Genomic DNA, 20246 nt, shown 5'->3' on the forward strand with positions numbered 1-20246 from the left:
CTGGCTTATCCTTGAGGTCACAACGTCTGCGCCACCTCCTGGTTCCTGAAATCGAGTAAGACGGGACTCATTAGGTCCATCCATCGAGTTTGGGCGTGTTATTTTTGCGTCCAATATTCTGGTACACGTTGATCTTTTTTTCACGCCACGACCCTGCAGTTGTTGGTGGCTTTTGAGCTGTGAAATACCTGGCATCATTCAGCAGCTGAGAAAACTTGGCGCAGGGTAGCTGCAAGCAAATATCTGACGTCTGGAGGCCTCAAGCCCCATGACGAGAACCCGAAAAATGTAGCCATTTTGATCGTATTGCCTGTCCAATGCCTGACTCTAGGGTAACGGGACGTGAAGATCCCCCCGCCAAAAAAGGCCAAACTATGACCTCACCAGCCGCTGAAATCAAGCCTAACCCGCCCAAATTCAGGGCATCGCGGTTCAAGGGTCGAAAGCCACAAAATTCACGAATGGCCTCTTAAAGGGGCACCTCCGAGATCCTGCCACGTCCCTTCCTTGACTCCAACTTGTCATGATCCTTCGCCTCGTGAGCAGACTAGCCATCATCAGCCGTTACCAAGCCAAGGCTTGCGTGGCCCGTCGCTACAACCGTTTCTCCACTGGAGCCTTATAAGCTGGAGCTCCTGCTAGCAGCGCCACTTCGGGCCGCCCGGTGCCCCTCCACTCCATCTTTCAGCTTTCCTTCGCTGTCTCACCAAAAGCACGGCGCTTAACTTGACCATCAATTCCTGTCTCACGTTTTTCTACTCTCTTGGTTTTGCCTCCACAACTGTCCAGGAGGCCTGTTCTGTTAGAATGGGAGCCTCCAATCCGGATAACCTGGCGTTAGGGCCAGATGAGAAGTCTCCTATCGACCGGAAGCCTGTCGAGAACGGAGCTCCTGAGGAGCCCTCCGTCGAACGAGCCCCGACACTACCCCCGAGACCTGTATCGATCCAGTCCAAGAACGACGATATCGACGAAAAGGCCCTTGAGGCTGGATACGACGAGAAGCTACCTCAACCGAACAACGGCTTCGCCATACATCGCAAGCCCGTTTCTACCAAAACTCCCCCTCAGTCGATCAAGATCGACAAATCGCAACCCGAGGACTTTGAGGGCGAGGTAGCCACCACAAACGAGCTACCTCCTCCCGAACTCATCAAGAAGATCGAAGACTACATCGTTCTAGACCGACATGGAAAATCGCATCCCTTCTCGAGCCTATACACGGGCAGCAATGTTGCCCGACGTGTGCTCATCATCTTTGTCCGGCACTTCTTCTGCGGCGTACGTCAACCTCCAAACCCCTGAAGCCCGTATAAACTCTAACATGGAAGCTACAGAACTGCCAAGAATTCCTTCGGTCTCTGTCTGAGGCCGTAACTCCCGAAGCCCTCCTCCGACTCCCCGTCAGCACCTTCATCGCAGTGATTGGCTGTGGTGATCCCGCCCTCATCGACATGTACGTCCACGAGACAAACTGCCGCTTCCCTGTCTACACGGACCCAACGAGGTCCCTCTTTCATGCCTTGGGCATGACCAAGACGCTCCAGATGGGCGCGAAACCGGCTTACATGCGTAAGAGCATGACACGGAGCATCGTCGACAGCATTGTACAGGGTGTTAAACAACTGCCTACCGGTAACGTCCTAAAGATGGGTGACCAGCGCCAGGTCGGCGGCGAATTCCTCTTTGAGCCGCGCAATATCCTAACGCCGGTTACAACACCGCGCGACGAAAAGTTCCAGCCCATGGACACGCTGGAAGATCCTCAAGATTCAGCACCAGGGCGCGAGAACGGCAGGAGAAAGGATTACGGGGACGAAGAGAAGAGGGTGACGTGGTGCCATCGCATGAAGACGACGCGCGACCACGCCGAGATCCCAGAGCTCATCGAAGTCCTGGGTCTGGACGTTTCCCAGAGCGCTGGCCGCAACTCGGTAACGTCTGCCCGCAAGGGCAAGGGCCAGAGCATGGCTGAGGAGATTCGGAAGCTGAGCGCTGAGAGGTCTCGGACGCCTGAGACATGAATGTATATGACATGACAAATCTGCTTGCGGTTTTGGGATTGCTGGTTCTTTGACACAGCGCTGGAGTAGGGATTCATGGTGTTCTTTTTTGCATAGCTCAGTTGTGTTTACAAAATGTTGATGCTCATGACACATAGCTTAGATACAATATTTAGAGGTGATATCCATTGACATTGGTCAACAGAACATATAAACCAAGCTACTTCTATCTTAATCATTCGCTCTACTCGTGCACCCAGCTACCGTCTTCACGACTCTGGATGACTTCGTCTACTTTGAGTCTATACTTGATAATCTCATCCCCATTCACCAAGTCATTCTCCACCGCCCTTCGATCCCCTTCCTCGAGATCCTTTACGATGCCTGCCCTCACATGTCTCTCTCTCAGCCGCTTCCTCGCAACCTCATAGTCCACTTCGACGAACCATAGCTCATCTAGCAGGCTCGCCGCATCGCGCCATACATCTTGGTCCAGCGCGAGATAGTTGCCCTCCAGCACGACGATGCGGTGCTCCGGCCTGACCTCAATGTCATCGTCCCGCGGGTCCTTGAGAGCATGATCAAACGATGGTGCGAGGACAGGTTCCGACGGGATCGGGGTCGCAGACAGAGCTTGAACAAGGGCCAAGAACTTGGGAGCGTCAAAGGTGAAGGCGGCCCCGCGGCGGAAGTGGGCCGTAGCTGGGTCAGGCATGGCGGACAGAGCAGCACGGGTGAGGTGGAAGCCGTCCATGGGGACAAAAGTTGCGGGAGGAGGAGACGAGGGATCTGCGCGGGCATTGAGGCGTGCAGTGATGATCTGGGACAAGGTTGTCTTGCCCGAGCCTGGGATGCCAGCGACGCCGATTACTAGAGACGAGTTAGACGCATGCTCCAAATCTTGAAGTAACAGCTCACATAGCCGCTTGTCCTTGGGCGTCTCCTCAAACTTCTTCCACGTCTTTTCAACGAGTCTTTCAACCTGGGTATCCATGGTGTCTATATGAGTTGCAAGATGAGAAATTGATCACTGATCTTGACACTAGAAGCTCGAGTGTCGTCCTGATATGCCCCGCGTTCCAAGGACCCTGCCCCACGTTGTTACATCAGACCTCTCCACCTCGGGGCGTTATGCGCCGATGCCATCGAGGATATTGATACATATGTATTTGTAAAGATGTCTATTTGTATTTTTTTCAGGGTACATTTCTTTCCTGTTGTTTTACTGTTCAGTGTGCAATGGCTTTGCACGGTATCCTTGTTGTCTTGAAGCTTGATTGCAGTCCATGTCTCACCTACAAACTACATAATCTTTGCCAAAGACGAAATACAAGGAAATTACATTGGATCACGGAGGATACTATTATTATGCTCCTACTATTGTCCACCAATTTCAGCCGTCAAAGTTTGCTCTTTGTTCTCAAGTGACGCCACCAACCAACCACAAAACACCATAAACCTCAAGTGGGTCCCATCACCAACTTCTTCCCTCCGTAAATCTCATCTTCTCCTCCTCAACCCAACTTACGACATGGATGAAGAAGACCCCCTCGCCAACTTCTCCATCGCGGACGTCTCCTCTGACGAAGCTGAGGCAGACACAAAGGAAACTCGCCGCACTGGTCAGACAGAGGAGGCGTGGAGAGCCATCCAGCGTGACTACAAGACGAAAGTTGAAAACGGCGATGTAGGCCTGCCTTTCCGCTCGTGCCATTATCGAAACGGAGAGACTGACAAAAAAATCAGATACATAAAAAGATCAAATTGCCTCTGGGCCCGGGGGCTTCCAAAATGGACATCCAGGAGCTCATCCATGCTGTTGAGGAGTTGTACTTCTTCCGCCGTTACCATGAGGCTGCACAATTAGCCACCGAGGCTCTCGCTGGGAGCGACGGGCTTGATAGAGACTCACGGCAGCTCTTGGACGCCTATCAGGGGAAATGCCAAATCAAGCTCAACCTACAATCATGACGAATGAGCAATCCAAACAGAAAAATGTCCACTTGACGGATAATCTTGACAGTCACTGAACCCCATCTTCATGTCAAACTTGTGTATATTCATCATTTGGGCTATCTTGCAAGCTTCTACCAAGGACAGATCCTGTGCACACCTTACAAACATGCCTTCTCAAGTATCAAACCGTCCGCCTGCCTTAGTACCTTTTCGTCAAAGATTAATGTCTCAACTTGACTTGGTCAAGTGCCAGGCGGTCAGTAACCGGAGCACTATGCAAATGCCCGAATGATTTAGCACACACACTGATTTCTCTTCCACCCCCAACCATGTGATTACCTGCACGAGACTGAATGCCTCAGCGAGGAGAACAGCAGCCTGGTCTGGGCTTACTGCTCTTTCTTGATGCGAGGACCGGTGAAGCAGTTCTCAAATTCAACAGGTCCGCTTGCATAACGGGAAGCGCTTAGGCCTCTGCGTCCTTCAAGCTGGGTGCCAAACAGAGAAGTAGGCGTAGAATGACCTTGCTGATGGCTGACAGCACGCTGGCGAGGGGCATCGGCTGGGATAGAGGCTGGTGCATCCTGCAGAGAAAGGTTGCGAACGCCTTGAGTTGCCTGCTGAACGGCCTGGTCCTTCTCGTCGAACCCTTCGTTCTGACGACGAAGAAAGTCGATCTGAAATCGCATCATCCCCCGCAGCAGCTCGCAGAACTGATTCTTCAGGCTGTCGTTGTAGCCTCGGAAGAACCCGTTCTGGACCCAGTGCTCAATAATACCGTCTTCAATACCCTCAAGGGCTGATTCGAAGATGCCCTCCTTCAGAGTCATTGCCCGTTCCTTCGGAGTCATTTTCCCTAGCATCCGATTCACCAAGACCACGACGTGTCTGGTCGCATTCTCCAAGGTGAGCGACTGAGAATTATCGACAGTCGTCCAGCCATTCATGGAAATGAGCGGCTCAAGATCTTCATTGAGGTTTGCAAGGGATGCGACCGATCCCTGCTGCTGATCAAACTGATCTTGATCAGCCTGGCGCTGAATAGGTTGGCGTTGATCGTCCTGAGGCTGATCGATGTGCTGTTGATCGACCTCACGGGTGTTCTCCTGATGCTGATCGACCTCACGGGCGTTCTCCTGAGGCTGATGGGCCCGAGCCGACTTCTGCATCTTGGCAAGGTGCCGCTTGAACTTCTTGGTTTCGGTCTCGTCGGCGAAACGAAGGTAGAAAGAGACCACCGTTGGACAGCTGAGCGAAGGCACAGAACTGACCATCAATGGCCGGGCAGCCTAGTTCCAAAGCATCCATGACTCGGCGCGGCTTGCCCAGAGCCGAGAGCTCCAGAACAGCTCTGTTCTCGCTGATGAGCAACTTCATAACCAATTCTGCAGAGAAGGAGAGTATCTCGTCCTTTCCAGGCACGACCTGACACTTTCCGGTGCCGATGACGTGCTCCGCCATAGCGGGATCCAAAGCCATGGTGTTGAGGACGAATTTGAGGTTTGTAGAGGCAGGGGCGGCGACGGAGGCTTCAGGGACGTTTCCGTTGCTTTCATGCTGGACCTGGGGGCTCACAGCCTCAACCTCCTGAGTAGTAGTAGGGGGCTGCTCGGGAGCCGGAGTGGTATTTTGGGGTCCCCATTGGGCCAAGGTGACAGATGGGGCACTGTTCTGGCCGACCGAACCCTGCGCGCGGGGATCCTAACCCGGTGCAGCTGGCTTGAAGGGGGTTCTGTTACCCGACTTCTTGGTTGGGGAAAAGAATCAGGGTCGTCATCTCCGCGACCTCTCTTGGGGGATGGCAGCCGGGATGCCTCTACCTCTTTTCAAGGATTAGATATGTCCGATATTATGGATAGATGAACTTACCCAGCATATCCACGAGTCTCAAGGTACTTCTGGGCCACCTTCTTTCCCCATGGGCGTGCATCCTCGATCTCGAGACCGTCGGTTTGACGAGCCTCCTCATCGTCAATCTTGACGGTCCACTTGTTGGAGAGTCCCTCCTTGAGGGAACGGTTGATGTGGTCGGTTCCGTTCCGACGGGTGGGGTTAAAGGACGGTCCTCGCTTTTCCTCAGCACTCAAGGGAAGTTCCTCCTGTCGAAGACGAGTGAGGTCGGCCTAAAGAGATTTGGGTGATTAGGAGCTGCCCTTGGTAATCATGCAAAGCGTGAGGATTAATGAAGGGAGAGAGGAAAGACAGCGTGCTCTGGCAGCACGGCCATATGTGTGTAGATGACCCCATGCTACGAGAGAATGTTGACCACCCACGGATGTGTGTGACTGAAGAGGAGAGGGCCCGAAAAAAAGGGAAGAGAACAATAGGGAAATGTCTCGAGAAAACAATCGGGAGTGAAAGAAAGACACTTACCATGGCGATGAGCCGCTTCTGGGCCTCGCGCGGGTCGATGTTGTCACTCATCGTTGCTCAGGCACGAGAAAGAAAGCCGGGGAGCAAAGTGAAAGAGAAGCCTCGACTGGTTCAAGCAGCCGAGGTGCGCAGAGGAGAGTTGTTTTCAAGAGACGGTTGTCCCGGGCGGTGATGTTTGGTGGAGAAAAAAGAGAGGAGAGGGGTGGGTGGTGGAGGGGTGTTTTGTGCGCGAGGTGAGGGCCACCGTAGGTAGGGCAACCACAGGCGGCCTGGAGATAATCCGGTCTGTGAAGAAAAGAGCGAGGATGGCGGAATATCAGAGAACGATGCAGAAAGAAGATGGGCGAGACCCGGGTGGGAAAATGAAGTCGATGTTGAGCTTCGCTTCGAGGTGCGTGATGAAGGAGAGGGAGGTTGGCCTCGATGGAAGCGGGTGGAGGAAGGAAGGAGAAGAGGTTCGCCTCTCTAAGTGTGTTGGGAGAAGGAAGGAAGAGAGTCAGGGCAGGGTGCGGACCGCGAGGTTCTTCGCGACTGCCGTGCAGGAAGGGAGATCGGTGGTGCCTCAGGGGCCGAGGAGTGCTGCAGCACCGCCAACAATCGAACGAACATGACCACCAAAGTACGTAGCGCAGGGGAATTAAAAGCAAAAAGAAAATTAAATAGCACAAATAAAGACCATGGAACAACGTCTGGCCAAAGAATTTTACTTTTGATTTCCGGTGCACTCTTTTAGGGGGAGTGTGCAGGCGACTCTGTGATATCTCTTCGTTTGAGCCTCTCGCAGCCCCGAGATACAGCGAGCAGGGTTTACTGTAAACGCACTAAACCAAAGGTTGAATTGCCCAGGCAGCAGAGGGAATCACTCGGCGAGAATTGAGGGGGCATTGATTTTGGCATGCCTAACAATGAATCTGCACCAAGCCTGCGAGCACCCCTTTGTCCCCTGGAAATCACGGCAGCCTCGCACTCGGCATGTTTGATTTTATCTCGACTACATGGAATTATTTCTTTGATTCCATTGTTTGGTATTGAAGTTCATCCCCTCTGCGATGCGGAATCACTGTCGGCAAGCCTCTATTTGCCCCCGTTGATCTGTGGTTTGGAGCAGTCACCACGCCAACACTGGCGCTTTTTCCATGGGCAGGTTTTTGACTTCGAAATTTGATACCATCGACGCATTTAAAGACTAGAAAGGTATTTGTGTTCTGTCTCAGTTCCTACTAGAACTTGCTGGCTTTGGTGCTGACGGCATGGAATACCCGGACCCAGACCACCATTCCTCCCTCCCCGATCTAGAAGACATCGCTGCCGTTCTCGATCTCGAATAAAGATAGAACTCGAAATTTACAAGGCGAAGTACTTTCTAAGGAACCTCTCCAGCGTCATCAGCTTCGCATTGTCACCAGACTCTCCCTTGGCCTCGGCCGCCTTCGCCTTCAGCTCACCCGTCGTGTCCACGTCGTTGGGAACGCCATAGTACAAGCCGCCGGAGTGCTGGCAAAAGCCGAACATGTACTTGACCGTCTCGAAAGCCTCGACTCCGTACGTCTCCATCGTCTTCCAGTCCTCAATGGGGCACGAACCGGGCCTTCTTGCCAGTCACTGTCAAACAGTCAGCTGTTGGGACAATAAATCAAAGGGACATCTGGTACGCACACTTCTCAAAGTCAGAGACGAGCTGTTCAGGCTTCGAGCTAGAGCTGATGCCTTGGGTGAGGCGTCCGTTGTGCTTGCTGGGATCGAGGAAGATGCCGTGGACAAGATCACCGTAGTCGTCTCCAATCGAGATGAAGGGGATCTCGTCATTGCCACCCCAGCGAGGGATGTGCAGAGTCAAGTATCCCTCTTCATCAGGAACAAAAGGGAATCCTCCTAGGACAGGGGCAACTTCCTCGACGAGATGGTTCTCCATGTACCAGCCAGGGCTGACGATGTTGACAGTCTCGAAGACACCCTTGCTCTTGGCATACTCTCCAATGGCATGCTTCTCTGCGAGGAATTAGAAGACAGAACTCCGTCTTGAAAAAGAACATACCCTCAAAAGCCTTGTTGGGGACAGATCCTCCGGTGATCTCGGACGCAGAAGCCATACCACTGTACACGAAGTGACGAACTCCGGCCTCTGCGGCGGCATCCACGAGGCTCTTGCCCAAGTCTGTCTCGCTTGGACCGCCAGATTGGTTCACAGCCTATGATTCCTATTAGATGATTTCTTGTTGCTGATCTTGACAACTTACAGGATCATCTGAGTTCGTGTTCACAAAGACTCCCCAGCTGTCCTTGAAGGCCTCGACCACTTCCTGCTTGACAAGACCATCGGCCTTGACGACTTCGACACCCCTGTTCCTTCAGGGCCTTGGCCTTGTCAGAGTCTGGGTTCCGAGTGATTCCGCGGATCTTGAAGGCCTGGGATTTGTTCTGGAGAAGGGACTGGACAACGCTGCCGCCTTGGGCGCCAGTAGCACCATAGACAGTGATGAGCTGAGGAGAAGACATTGTGGTGGATCAAAGTTGGTAAAGAGAAGGATGGATAAGTGTAAGCTTAATGAAATGCTTGTCTGGGATCTGAGTGCTGATGGATTGAGTGCTAATGAACTTGTCTTACAGCTCGACTACACCCGTCCTTATATATTCGACGATGCTCTTTACGATCCCTTCACAAACCAATCTCCGCAACACTCACGGTTGACCCCGAACCAGATGCAATACGCAACGAATTTCTAATCACAAAACACTGGCCGCGTCTTGCCCTTCCACACAAGTCCGCACTTCACGATGGCCTCTGTCCCAGTTTTCCTGGGACGGCGTAACCTTTGGGTCACACAAGATGCCAGATTACTCCGACTCCTGTCCACGGGTCAGGACGGACCAACCAGAGCCCACGGATGGTCTTGGGAGTTTCTCATCATCTAGCATGGGCCACGCAGTCCGCGGGTAGCGATGGGCGGGTGTGGCTTGCGCTAGGTCAAGTTTATACGATGGACGCGTGGGAGAGGAGTACGACGATTATTAATTCAGCCCTAGGCGAATTGCACGATGGAGACGGTTGCGGAGGAGCGGACTTTGGATGGGTCGATTGTTTATGCTTGACGTTAGTTCTATAAACCAAGATTTCATCTACCAAGGCAGCTCAGGAATAAAATAACCGAGGTGCAGCGAAGCTCGAAAGGCCTGATAGTATCTGACGATGGACTGGAGTAAGATTGGGCTTTACCAGCGCCAGCGGAACGAGGCGTCTGAAGCGAGGTGTCAGCAGCTGCCAACGGCCGTCAACGGCTGCATGCTTAGACGCAATTTTCGCCCACCGTTTCCAAGCAACAGGAGCATCACGTGCTCCTCAGTTGACTCGGTCTGGTGGTCTAGTGGTATGATTCTCGCTTAGGGCAAACCCGAAAGCAAGCTTGCGAGAGGTCCCGGGTTCAATCCCCGGCCAGACCCTTTCTTTTGCACTTTTTGCTGGCGAAAGCATGAATGTTGTTTGCCTGGCCGGTTTCTTTTTGCTGGTGATTCAGTGTTCTGCCACTTGGGATGTGCGGATGTGGCATTCTGTGATATGTCGTGATCTCGTGTAACTGACGAAAGTAGGACTCATAGTAGGAGATGAGGAAAGGGTCAGCATAATATTCTCAATGTCGTGGACAATCTTTTTCTGTGCAGCAACGGTGACAATTCAACTGGTATCAATATTGTGGCCCTATTCCATCTAACGTGTTGTCTCCATACACCAATACTGGACTCCATCCCTAACTCCTCCCCATCAGTCAGTTAACTAGAGATACAAGAATAAGTGAGAATGAAACATGAAAAGCACTTCTATTACTGATGAGGCCGCAGAGCCTAAACGGAAACCCACATAGACTCCTCCAGATCAATCCCTTATCGCGAATTGTCGGGCAGTTCCCACCTCTGTGTAGTCTCGTGCGCCGTATACACGGGAGGCGGGCTGCTTGTTTGTCCCGGCAGCTCAGGTGGCCTGGCCTCTCCCGACATCTCCACTCGAGCATCCCGTCCATCCATCTCCAAATTCGGCCGCCAACCGTCGCCAGTCATCTCGTGTTGTCCAGGGACCTGGACGGGTGGACTCGGTGTCACGGCGGGGAAAGGTTGAGCCTCCCGACCGGAAAGCTCACGTTGGACTCCGACGCCAGAGAGTTCGTTGGTATGAGACACAGATGAAACGGGAGAGACTGCGGTGGCACCAACGGGCTTCCTCTGTATCGTGTCCTTTCGCTCCGGTGCAATGCCAGCACCGCCGCCTGTAGTAGTTTCGGTGGCGGGTTGTGTAGTCGGGAGAGTCTGTGCTTGTCGTTGCCTTCTCCGTCTGATGAACCACCAAGCAAATAGTCCAATCGCCGCAATAGCCACCACAGGTACTGCTACACCAACGCCAATCTTGACAGCCGAGTTGTCGCTCGAGTCGGATAGGTTGATCTGTGCAGGAGATCCGTCCGGGTTCACATAGTAGGTCGATGTTGCCTCGACAGTTACTAAGAGAAGTGAGTTAGCACAAACTCAAGTTACACACGCCAGACACAGGCACAGTACCTGGAGCAACAGCAAAGGAACCGTCGCCATGAGTAGCAGGAACTTACCCCGCGACTTGGATGGGCCTGCGCCTCCCTCTGTCGTCTGTGTGACGATGGTCAAGTGTGTTGTCGTCTCCACCGAGCCCGAGTCGACCGTTTTGCTAGGCTCTGGGTTGGTGCTATCGTCGTCATCCTCCCCCGAGGGTGACTGAGGCTCCTCCGTCGCTTCGGCTGGGTTGTACCAGTTGGTGGCGCCAGGCTGAGTGAACCCGGCCCCCATACAATAAGAGGCGTAGATGGACTGCATGGAGATCAGGTCTCGAGATCGATCTCCTGCTGAACATGTGCTCGAGGCGCACTTGGACATCCAAGCATCGGCCTGGGATGCCGACGCAGATGCCGTAGCACAATAACAGTTGTTGTCATAGGGCTTATCGCAGCCCATGGCCTTGCCCATGTCGCTGATGATGGTGTAGTAGAGACATTTGCTCACACATGTGTGTACAACGTTGTCCAGGTCTCGACTGATGGTGACACTCTCGAAGTCTACGGACATAGCGAGGGGGAATAGGTAGAGCCAAAGGCTAAGAAGAGACATTAAACGTGCCATTTTGTCAAAGTTGTACCCCAGAACCAGGGACAAATAAAGATTGAGTTCTCACTATGAGTCAACAGCAGCAACGGACGAGGAGGAGAGTCGACCAGCGCCACCAGGATGGGGTCTCGGTCCTTATGAGTCCCCAAGGACCTCGCCGTAAGACCTCCATCAATGCGGCATATATTTACACCGTCCGCCAAGTCCTCTGACCTCTCCATGTCCTCGGGCGTGGTTCATCCTAGCCAGATGAGGTGCAACAATCGGGCGGGAGTTGTATCCGCCGATAGAGGTGACTGTCCGACATGAAGATACCAGGGGGGTGAAGGCGCTTCATTGGTCATTCTCCCATGATAAAACAGCCCTTTAACCCTAAAACTGCATGAGCTGAAAAGACTTGACTGGGCTAGCAAGCCTAGATGCGACTTTAAAACGACCAAGGCTGCAAGGGCAGGGCCTTGGGCGGGAGGGGCTGTCGAGGCGGCATATCGCGAGATGCAGCGCGGCAGTCATGAACAACTTCCACTCGAAGGTTGCTGTAAGGGGTCCAACGGCGAGGCAGCTTGTCCAACTTTGAACAAGATTTCGGAGCTCATCGTCCCCAGAGACAGATGGAAGACTTCCCACTGCGAGAGGATCGCTGTCGACGATCCCAAGGGCGTGACCTTGTAGTAGGGTTACCTGCATGACTGCTCGATGGTGATTGGTCTAACCTGTGATGAGTCGAGAAATTCCTTCCATACGGGAGCCTGCGAGGATGGGCCGTTGCAAGGAGGAAGGATTTGGATCTCCCGGAGGCGCCCAGACGTGGTTTGGAGAGAACGAATGAGGTCAAGCGGTTGTTTGAGCGACATGCTAAGGGACGGACCGAGGCATCTATTGGCCCGTGGTGGAGGAGCTGAGCTGGGTCCCGTGACCCTAGGCATTTCAGAGGGCGCTTCATTAAGGTTATCTCGAGGGGATCAGCTGGACTACGAAGGGAGGCAAATGACGATGAGCGGCATGAATGATGAGGAAGATGAGAGCTGTCATCTTCATTTGAGTCGAGAACTGCGTTGGTAGAGAATGCCAACTGATTCAGTTTGACTTCTCAGCAAGCCATCCCCCAGCCTGACTCTAACCGTTGCATCTTAATGACATGAAGGGTCGTGTGGCGGTCGCGGGAATAAGCAACGAAATAAGCCCGTGCAGCAGCCAAAGGGCTGGCCTGGTACCTGGCCTTGTGTTTCCCCAGGACGAGATGAACAAGACTGCCTACCTATGGATACTGATTCATATGTTGGGCTTTCTGCACTTTCCCCTTCATCTTGGGCGCCTGCAGTGGGCGTTTCTGCATGTTTGCTGGCGGGAGATGAGATGAGGACCAACAGAGTATGACAGGCAGGGCGCTCCACATACAGGCGACAGCAGGGCGATAGCCTACGGGATACCACCAGCGCCAGAGCAACGGATGCGAAAATGATGGGGCGAGGCAAAGGGTATGCGAAAACCGCTCGCAAACTGTGCCATGCCATGCCATCCAATGCAATGCGCTAACTGCCCTGCACGCGGAACAAAGGCAAGCCGAATAAGATGCTGTGGCGCAGTAACACAATGGCACTTCAGGGCATGACCAACCCGGAGATGCAATTGTGGCGGTCTATTGACGGCTGAGGTTATTTTTATTTTTGGTCTCGTGCTGATCAGGGCCGCTTGGCATCCCGTCCGTGAGATAGCGACAACATCCCGTCTGGCAGTTGCAAGCAGGCGAGGATTCCGCAAGCAGGGGGGGTCGGCTGCGGAAGCCAGTCAGACAAGTCAGCAAGCCGTGATAGGTCCATTCGGTCTTCCCTCACAGAGACCGACGGGTAAGCTGCATCAAAGGAAGGGAAGCGAGCAGTGAGGAGGACCAGAACGCCTTGCCTGAGTTCCACTAGGACCTGGCAGACTGCGCAGAGGCTTGCGACAAGGCTCGTTAAAAGGCACTACGGGCACCAGAGCTGGATAACATGGCTTGTCCAGACCCATCTGGGCTTGATATTTGGCGGGGGCTCGGCCTGGGGCTAGGCTTTGAAGGGAACTGGGATGGATCTAGCTGGGGCTCGGCTGACAGCCAAAGGAATCGGGCTGAGGAAGATGCATTACTACTTCTCATGATGACTGCCCTGTGAAGCTGACTGTTTTTTCTCCTCCTCCTCTTCTCCTCTCTTTGCTCTGTTACCGGCCTCTCTGAATCACAGACATCCATACCTAATAATTAATTAGGTAGCCGTCGAGTGCATTCCGGCCGCATCGACGCATTCAGCTGCCACCCTAGCCCCCCACTCCCCCGACAACGCCCACGGGCATGTAGGTAAACACTGTCAGCTGCTTCACGACAACCTTGCTAAGGTCCATCACTGCAGGGCCACAGCATCAATTTTTGAGCTTCATCTTTAAGAACCAGCCTCACCACCTCCTCCATCGCACAAGCAACCCGCCTCTCCCCCACCGGTTGGTGCCGAGCCCCGAGCGCGACGTCACTCACTCTCGATCAAACACGAACAATCTCCCCCCAGGCCCCCCTTGTTTCAGAAACCCGGGCAACCGCCCGCGCAACCACTTGCGAACCCCAAACTTGCGACCCTTTTGCCGACGATTGCAGAGCGCCCTTCGAGTGCGCATAAACTCCCGCCGTCATGTCTTACAACCGCCTAGGCAAGTCTAATACGCCCATTACCCCTTGATTGTCGGATGCTCCCTCTGTCACCCTCGCTTGCGTATGCCACAGACGTACACGAGCGTGGCGGAGCATCGACGAACCCAACCCACTCGGCTCCGAGCGAAACATTACCTCTGCGCCTTCAGACACTCTGTCCAGTCTCAATACCTATATTCTAACCTTAAACTCGCGCAGACGACGACTACTATAATAACGAGATGGATCAGCGCTATGGCGCGCAGCAACATCGGACGCCGTCGCCAGGGCAGCAGCAGTACGCGCCCCAGCACGGTTACCAGATGGAAGAGAACCCGTTTGACGACAATCGCTACAATCAGTATGGACACTCGCAGTCTCATCTGAACATGCCCTCGGGCCCCGACCCCAAACAGACTAGGGACTCCTAGCGATCGACTCGACCTGAATGCGGCGGTAAGTGCTTGTGCTGCGTCTTTCGCGTGGGGATTGCTGGAGCAGATACACTGACGCTGCCTGTAGCAATCCGTCGATAATTTGTCCGGGTATGGCCACGGCGGCGACTACGCTGTCAACCCGCAAGATCACCACGATGCGTACGGAAACCAACCCTACGAGCCTCGCCCCCAAGGCTACGATACCTATGATCAAGGTTACGATCAGCGGTACGACCAAGCTTATGATGACCCGGCCGACCGACCCATGCTGCAGCACCAAGAGTCGGATGCGCCTAGCGAGCCATACCAGGACCAGCCTCAGCAGGGCGGAATCAAGCGATGGAAGACTGTGAAGCAGGTCAAGCTCTACCGAGGAAACCTCGTGCTTGATTGTCCTGTTCCTCCTGTTCTTCTTTCGCAGGTTAACCACGGCGAACGTGATGAGTTCACACACATGCGATACTCGGCCGCGACGTGCGATCCCAACGATTTCTTCGACAATGACTTCACTCTCCGACAAAAACTGTTCAGCAAGCCTCGACACACCGAGTTGTTTATCGTTGTCACCATGTACAACGAAGACGATATTCTCTTTGCGCGAACCATGACGGGTGTTTTCAAGAACATTGAGTACATGTGTAACCGACCCAACAGCAAGACTTGGGGGCAAGATGCCTGGAAGAAGATTGTTGTTTGCGTAGTCAGCGATGGCCGAGCTAAGATCAACCCGAGGACAAAGGCCCTTTTGGCGGGCATGGGTGTTTACCAGGAGGGTATCGCCAAGCAACAAGTTAACGGAAAGGACGTGGAAGCTCATATTTACGAGTACACCACGCAGACACATGTTGCGATCAAGAACGATGTGGTCCAACTTGTGCACGGTCGCCAACCGGTTCAGATCCTCTTCTGTCTGAAGGAGAAGAACGCCAAGAAGATCAACTCTCATCGATGGTTCTTTACGGCATTTGGCAACGTTCTTAACCCCAACATTTGCGTCCTCCTCGATGCTGGTACTCGACCCGGTGGTAGCTCAATCTACCATCTCTGGAAGGCCTTCGACCTGGAGCCCATGTGCGGTGGTGCTTGTGGTGAAATCAAGGCCATGTTGGGCAAAGGAGGAAAATACCTCCTGAACCCTCTGGTTGCCGCGCAGAACTTCGAGTACAAGATGAGTAACATCCTGGACAAGCCTTTGGAATCCGCCTTTGGATTCATTTCTGTGCTGCCCGGTGCCTTTTCCGCCTACCGATACGTTGCGCTCCAGAACGACAAGAACGGCCAGGGTCCCTTGGAGAAGTACTTCCTCGGTGAGACGCTTCACGGTGGTAGTGACGCTGGTCTTTTCGAGTCCAACATGTATCTGGCCGAAGATCGAATTCTCTGTTTCGAGCTGGTCACCAAGAGAAACTGCCACTGGATCCTGCAATATGTCAAGTCGGCTACCGGCGAGACTGATGTGCCAGACACGATTACTGAGCTGGTCCTTCAGCGTCGTCGTTGGCTCAACGGTTCATTCTTTCGCTGCCATCTATGCTATCGTCCACTTCCTCGACTTCCTCCGGTCCGATCACACCTTCTTGAGGAAGTTTGCCTTCTTCATCGAGTTCATCTTCAACACTATCAACATGATCTTCGCCTGGTTCGCTATCGGTAACTTCTTCCTGGTCTTTAAGATTCTGACGACGAGTTTGGGAGACGATAGCTTACTCGGTCGTACCGGCGAGATCCTGGGTGTCGTCTTCACCTGGCTCTACGGTGTCATCTTGATTACATGTTTCGTACTGTCTCTGGGTAACCGGCCTGCAGGGTCTGGTGGGACTCTATGCTGCCATGGTTTGGTTCTGGGCTGGCATCATGATGTAAGTGTGCTTTCAACTCTAATCTTTCTAAGGCTAACAGTGATCCAGCTACCTTCTCTTCGCTGCAATCTTCATCTCTGTCAAGTCCATCATGGCTGACGTGAATGACGCGGACGGGTTCCAAGTTTCTGACATTCTCAAGAATAAGGTCTTTTACATGCTCATCATCTCGGTTATGTCGACATGGGGTATTTGGTTGATCGCTTCCATAATCATGCTGGATCCCTGGCACATGGCTACCTCGTTCGTGCAGTACATGCTCCTGACGCCAACCTTTACCAACGTTCTGAACGTCTACGCCTTTTGCAACACACACGATGTTTCTTGGGGTACCAAGGGTGACGACAAGGTGGAGAAGCTGCCCTCTGTCAATACAAAGGACGGCACGGCCAAGACAGATCTTCCGGATGAGGGTGATCTTAACGCGCAGTATCAACGAGAACTTGCTGTTTTTGCCCAGAAGGAGGTGATCGTCAAGAAGGAGCCGACTCCCTCGCAGCTCCAGGAAAAGCAGATGGATTACTACAAGGGTGTCCGCACTGGTGTCGTTCTGATCTGGATGGTCACCAACTTTGCTATCGCTGCTCTGGTGCTCAGCTCAGCCGGCCTGGACAGAATCAGCCCCAGCAAGGAGGACAAGGAGGATATCCAGACGCAGCGATCAAACATTTACATGTCTATCGTGCTCTGGAGTGTGGCAGGTTTGAGTGCCTTCAAGTTCCTCGGCGCGATGTGGTTCTTGGTGGTGCGCATGTTCCGAGGTGTCTAAGGTGGACGGAGTGTGCGGTGTTGGTAGGGATCATCGAGGAGATTTGGATCCCCTTGACATTATACCCCTCTTACGACTATAGCGAATGCTGGAAGCAGAACTGGAAGCGGATGGTTGGATCAGCGTGTGGGTACACTTTGATGCCATGATTATTGTATATGTGGAAGATGGTAGGAACGGCGTTAGGCGGAATGTTAAGCATTATCTTTTAGATGTGCATATGTCGGGATGGTCTCATGATGACTCGAATCCGTCTTATCCATTCAGTTGGCTGTTAACAAGAACGTGAGGGTGGTTTGTATTGTGAGGTTCTGTGATGCTGGGTCGTAGGTAGTCGGATTCATAAAAGTCCGGCAGCCACTTATCGTAACTTCAACCTCATTTCAATCTCTGCAACTCAACAATGTCACGCACCGCAGGACTCTTTAATTGTCTAATTCGCACACATCACATCACATCGCGAAAGAAGCTCCAGCGCGTCCGGCGCGCAGCCCAGCAGCTCAATGTGGACTGGCTGCTAGTGCGCAGCGGCGGATCGCCAGGCATCATGTTCGCCGAGGGCCGCGACGAGGCGGGGCTGACCGAGTGGGTGGCGAGCGTCCAGGCACTACGATACAAAGATTTCCGATGCGTCGCGAAGCCTGCTCCAGTGGAGGAGACGGGCAAGAGGGCGATGGGGTTTGACGAGACAGAGTCTGTGGCGGAGTTTGCGAAGGAGATGGAGGGGAGGGGGTTGGGGACGTGGTGGAGGAGGGCGATGGGATACGAGAATGGTGGATGAAAGACTTCAATTGGCTACGGACGCGCGGTTTTTTCGATGTTTGGTTATGGGATTTACGAGTGCAACGCGTCGTGCCGCGCGGCCTTGAGGGACGTTTGACAAAGGATCATCAAGTGGCAAAGGCCTGAGGGGATCGCGAAGAGGCTAGTCTCTTGGTCTGTGTTTCAAGAGGTGAGTTTATTTACTGGTTCAAGAACGATGCTTACACGAGGTTAGGATTGAGGCGGAGTAGATGATCGGTCTTGAAAAGATGGTATCACCGGGAAGATGGCGTTTAGTGTATAAAGGCGTACACTACGGGTTAAACCCAAGAGGGGATGCCACTTCCTGAGGAGCGCACATACATGCATTCACGATATTCGTCACAGCGGGTGCTAGAGCTATGTCGATGGATCATGGTTACAAGGAGAGCTTTAAGGTATACTGGTGACATCTCGCTTGCCTCGTCTATATACTTGCTCAAAATATGGACGATCTACACATCCAGCTGCTCTGAGCCCTCAGCTACTGAAGCTGCGGCACTCTTCCAAACGTGTTCTGGATATACCCTCAAGCACTCTTCGCACTCTCCACATCCCTCGCAACCTGGATCCTCCCACACCCCTTCCCTCCGATTGATCCTCCACGAGGCAGGCCTCTCTCCGAATGGCCCCGTCTTCAGATCGAACCTGTCTGCAGCAGCAGGAAACTCCCTCCAGTAGCCGCCGTCTTCCCTGTTTGTCAGGGTATAGACGTGCACGCCCATCTCGCGTCCCGCGGCGATTGACTTTTGGAAGCATACCCTTGGGCGTTGGGTTTCTGTCTGTCTTTCGATATCGTCGAGGTAGATGACCTTGAGGTTCTTGTAGGTGCCGGCTTTGATCACGGCCGCGATAGCTGTGTCGATAAAGTCCATCATGACATCGTCGTCCAGTTGGAGCCAGTCGTCACCGTTACCCGGCTCTCCCCAGATCATGATGACCCTCGAGGTTCTTTGGCAGGAACCCGTTACACCAATAGTCGACGTACGCTTCAACGCTTGGCTCTGTGTCAATTTCTGCCATGGCCAGCAGGTCGATGTCGGATATGCCCACAGACAATTGTCTCATGCCGGGGAAAGGGTCTCCTATCTGGTCTGGCATATAAACGCCGCACCTGTATCCATGAAGGCCCGTCGGCCTGTAAAAGGTCATCTTCCGGAACGTGTCGGGGGTAGTTCCTACTCAGGGCCTCGGGGATCGCATCCGTGTCATCACATTGGGTCCAATCATCGAGGCCCCGGAGGGTCATAGACTGCAGATCCTTACCGATGCTCAGGAAAGGATCGTAGAATATTTGTAGGCCCTGCGCGCGGTCGATATAGATGTGCTGGATGGTTGACGAACGGGGTTCGAGGCGGTAATTTTCCCTCACAGCATCCGGGTTATCGTCGCCCTCGTCCTCCCAGTCTGGATAGAGGTCTCTGATGTACACACTGTGAATGCCGGGGAGGTTGAGAACAGCTGCAAAGTCGAGGAACTCCAATTGTAGTCCGCCGGGGTTGTGATTTTCTTCCTCTTCTAGCACTCTCGGCACCCCCGTCGAGACGCCGATGGCAACGTTGCGTAGGGACTGGAAGCCCGGCGGCCACCTCCCGCTGTCCATGCTCCACGACACGGCCTTTGCCATCCATCGGAGGCTCGTATGCATGTACTGTTCTTTTTCTTTGGCGAATCTGATGCTGTGCAGTCTGAGACACGAGGCGATCAGAAGCATCTTGAGGAAACCGTCCCCTCCAGTCTCAAGCTCGTTCCTCGCAGCGTCGAATTCGCCCTCGGGTATATCCCACCATTGCTTCGCCATTGAGAAGAAGCCCATAATTTCTTCTCTTCCTAGATTTGACTCGATAGGCTCTACGTTGGCGAGTCGTACCATACCCGTCATACCCGCATCCCAAGCTCGCCATTCCTCCGAGCTACTCCGATTACCCCAGAGCTCCAGTTCCCGCACATGCCAGAGCTCGACGCTGCATGATTCTGCACCCCTCAGAAGCTCGAGCACACTCTCAGGTTGAAGGTCGGACACAACGCTGCGGGCAGCGCGGTGGCGGTCAAGAATTGGTCGGGAGTGGTGGTGGAGCTTGGAGCAGGTGAGGGCGAGTGAGAGATGCGACGATGGATGGACGTAGTCGATGATGTGAAAGAGGAGCTCAGTTGAGAGGCCGAGGAGGCCAGGCTTAACGGGCTCCATGGTTGTATGCTCTTTTGAAGCTATAGTTTGCTCGCACGACTACGATTAAATAAAGAGATTTGCGGCGTGGTGAGTGCTGGTTG

At 53.4% G+C, this 20246-nt stretch overlaps 8 protein-coding genes across 8 annotated transcripts; 3 read left to right on the forward strand and 5 right to left on the reverse strand.

The window, feature by feature from the left end:
* Window positions 1-807: 807 nt before the first annotated feature.
* On the forward strand, window positions 808-2024 carry MRS44_008043 (uncharacterized protein; the record flags this gene model as incomplete). The annotated part of the gene is made up of 2 exons (XM_046269138.2): window positions 808-1281; window positions 1338-2024. 2 exons carry the CDS (start codon window positions 808-810, stop codon window positions 2022-2024), a joined length of 1161 nt encoding a protein of 386 aa, XP_046133937.1.
* A 223-nt stretch (window positions 2025-2247) lies between these two features.
* MRS44_008044 (uncharacterized protein) lies at window positions 2248-2997 on the reverse strand (the record flags this gene model as incomplete). The annotated part of the gene is made up of 2 exons (XM_046280038.2): window positions 2248-2873; window positions 2922-2997. The coding sequence occupies 2 exons, from the start codon at window positions 2995-2997 to the stop codon at window positions 2248-2250; spliced, it is 702 nt and encodes a 233-aa protein (XP_046133936.1).
* A 537-nt stretch (window positions 2998-3534) lies between these two features.
* MRS44_008045 (uncharacterized protein) lies at window positions 3535-3974 on the forward strand (the record flags this gene model as incomplete). Its single annotated transcript, XM_046279445.2, has 2 exons — window positions 3535-3690; window positions 3750-3974. The coding sequence occupies 2 exons, from the start codon at window positions 3535-3537 to the stop codon at window positions 3972-3974; spliced, it is 381 nt and encodes a 126-aa protein (XP_046133935.1).
* Window positions 3975-4348: 374 nt separating this feature from the next.
* Window positions 4349-6383, reverse strand: MRS44_008046 (uncharacterized protein; the record flags this gene model as incomplete). Its single annotated transcript, XM_065620749.1, has 4 exons — window positions 4349-5248; window positions 5307-5625; window positions 5829-6082; window positions 6333-6383. The coding sequence occupies 4 exons, from the start codon at window positions 6381-6383 to the stop codon at window positions 4349-4351; spliced, it is 1524 nt and encodes a 507-aa protein (XP_065476821.1).
* Window positions 6384-7676: 1293 nt separating this feature from the next.
* On the reverse strand, window positions 7677-8828 carry MRS44_008047 (uncharacterized protein; the record flags this gene model as incomplete). The annotated part of the gene is made up of 5 exons (XM_065620750.1): window positions 7677-7923; window positions 7991-8321; window positions 8368-8521; window positions 8570-8577; window positions 8660-8828. The coding sequence occupies 5 exons, from the start codon at window positions 8826-8828 to the stop codon at window positions 7677-7679; spliced, it is 909 nt and encodes a 302-aa protein (XP_065476822.1).
* Window positions 8829-10208: 1380 nt separating this feature from the next.
* MRS44_008048 (uncharacterized protein) lies at window positions 10209-11468 on the reverse strand (the record flags this gene model as incomplete). The annotated part of the gene is made up of 2 exons (XM_046269137.2): window positions 10209-10819; window positions 10925-11468. The coding sequence occupies 2 exons, from the start codon at window positions 11466-11468 to the stop codon at window positions 10209-10211; spliced, it is 1155 nt and encodes a 384-aa protein (XP_046133932.1).
* Window positions 11469-14351: 2883 nt separating this feature from the next.
* Window positions 14352-17955, forward strand: MRS44_008049 (uncharacterized protein; the record flags this gene model as incomplete). The annotated part of the gene is made up of 8 exons (XM_065620751.1): window positions 14352-14470; window positions 14541-14565; window positions 14632-15980; window positions 16036-16303; window positions 16353-16405; window positions 16454-17150; window positions 17257-17344; window positions 17594-17955. 8 exons carry the CDS (start codon window positions 14352-14354, stop codon window positions 17953-17955), a joined length of 2961 nt encoding a protein of 986 aa, XP_065476823.1.
* Window positions 17956-18430: 475 nt separating this feature from the next.
* Window positions 18431-20163, reverse strand: MRS44_008050 (uncharacterized protein; the record flags this gene model as incomplete). Its single annotated transcript, XM_065620752.1, has 2 exons — window positions 18431-18991; window positions 19090-20163. The coding sequence occupies 2 exons, from the start codon at window positions 20161-20163 to the stop codon at window positions 18431-18433; spliced, it is 1635 nt and encodes a 544-aa protein (XP_065476824.1).
* Window positions 20164-20246: the final 83 nt, after the last annotated feature.

The sequence above is a fragment of the Fusarium solani genome, assembly GCF_023522795.1.
Source record: "Fusarium solani strain SB1 chromosome Unknown bctg00000004, whole genome shotgun sequence".
Lineage (NCBI taxonomy): Eukaryota > Fungi > Ascomycota > Sordariomycetes > Hypocreales > Nectriaceae > Fusarium > Fusarium solani.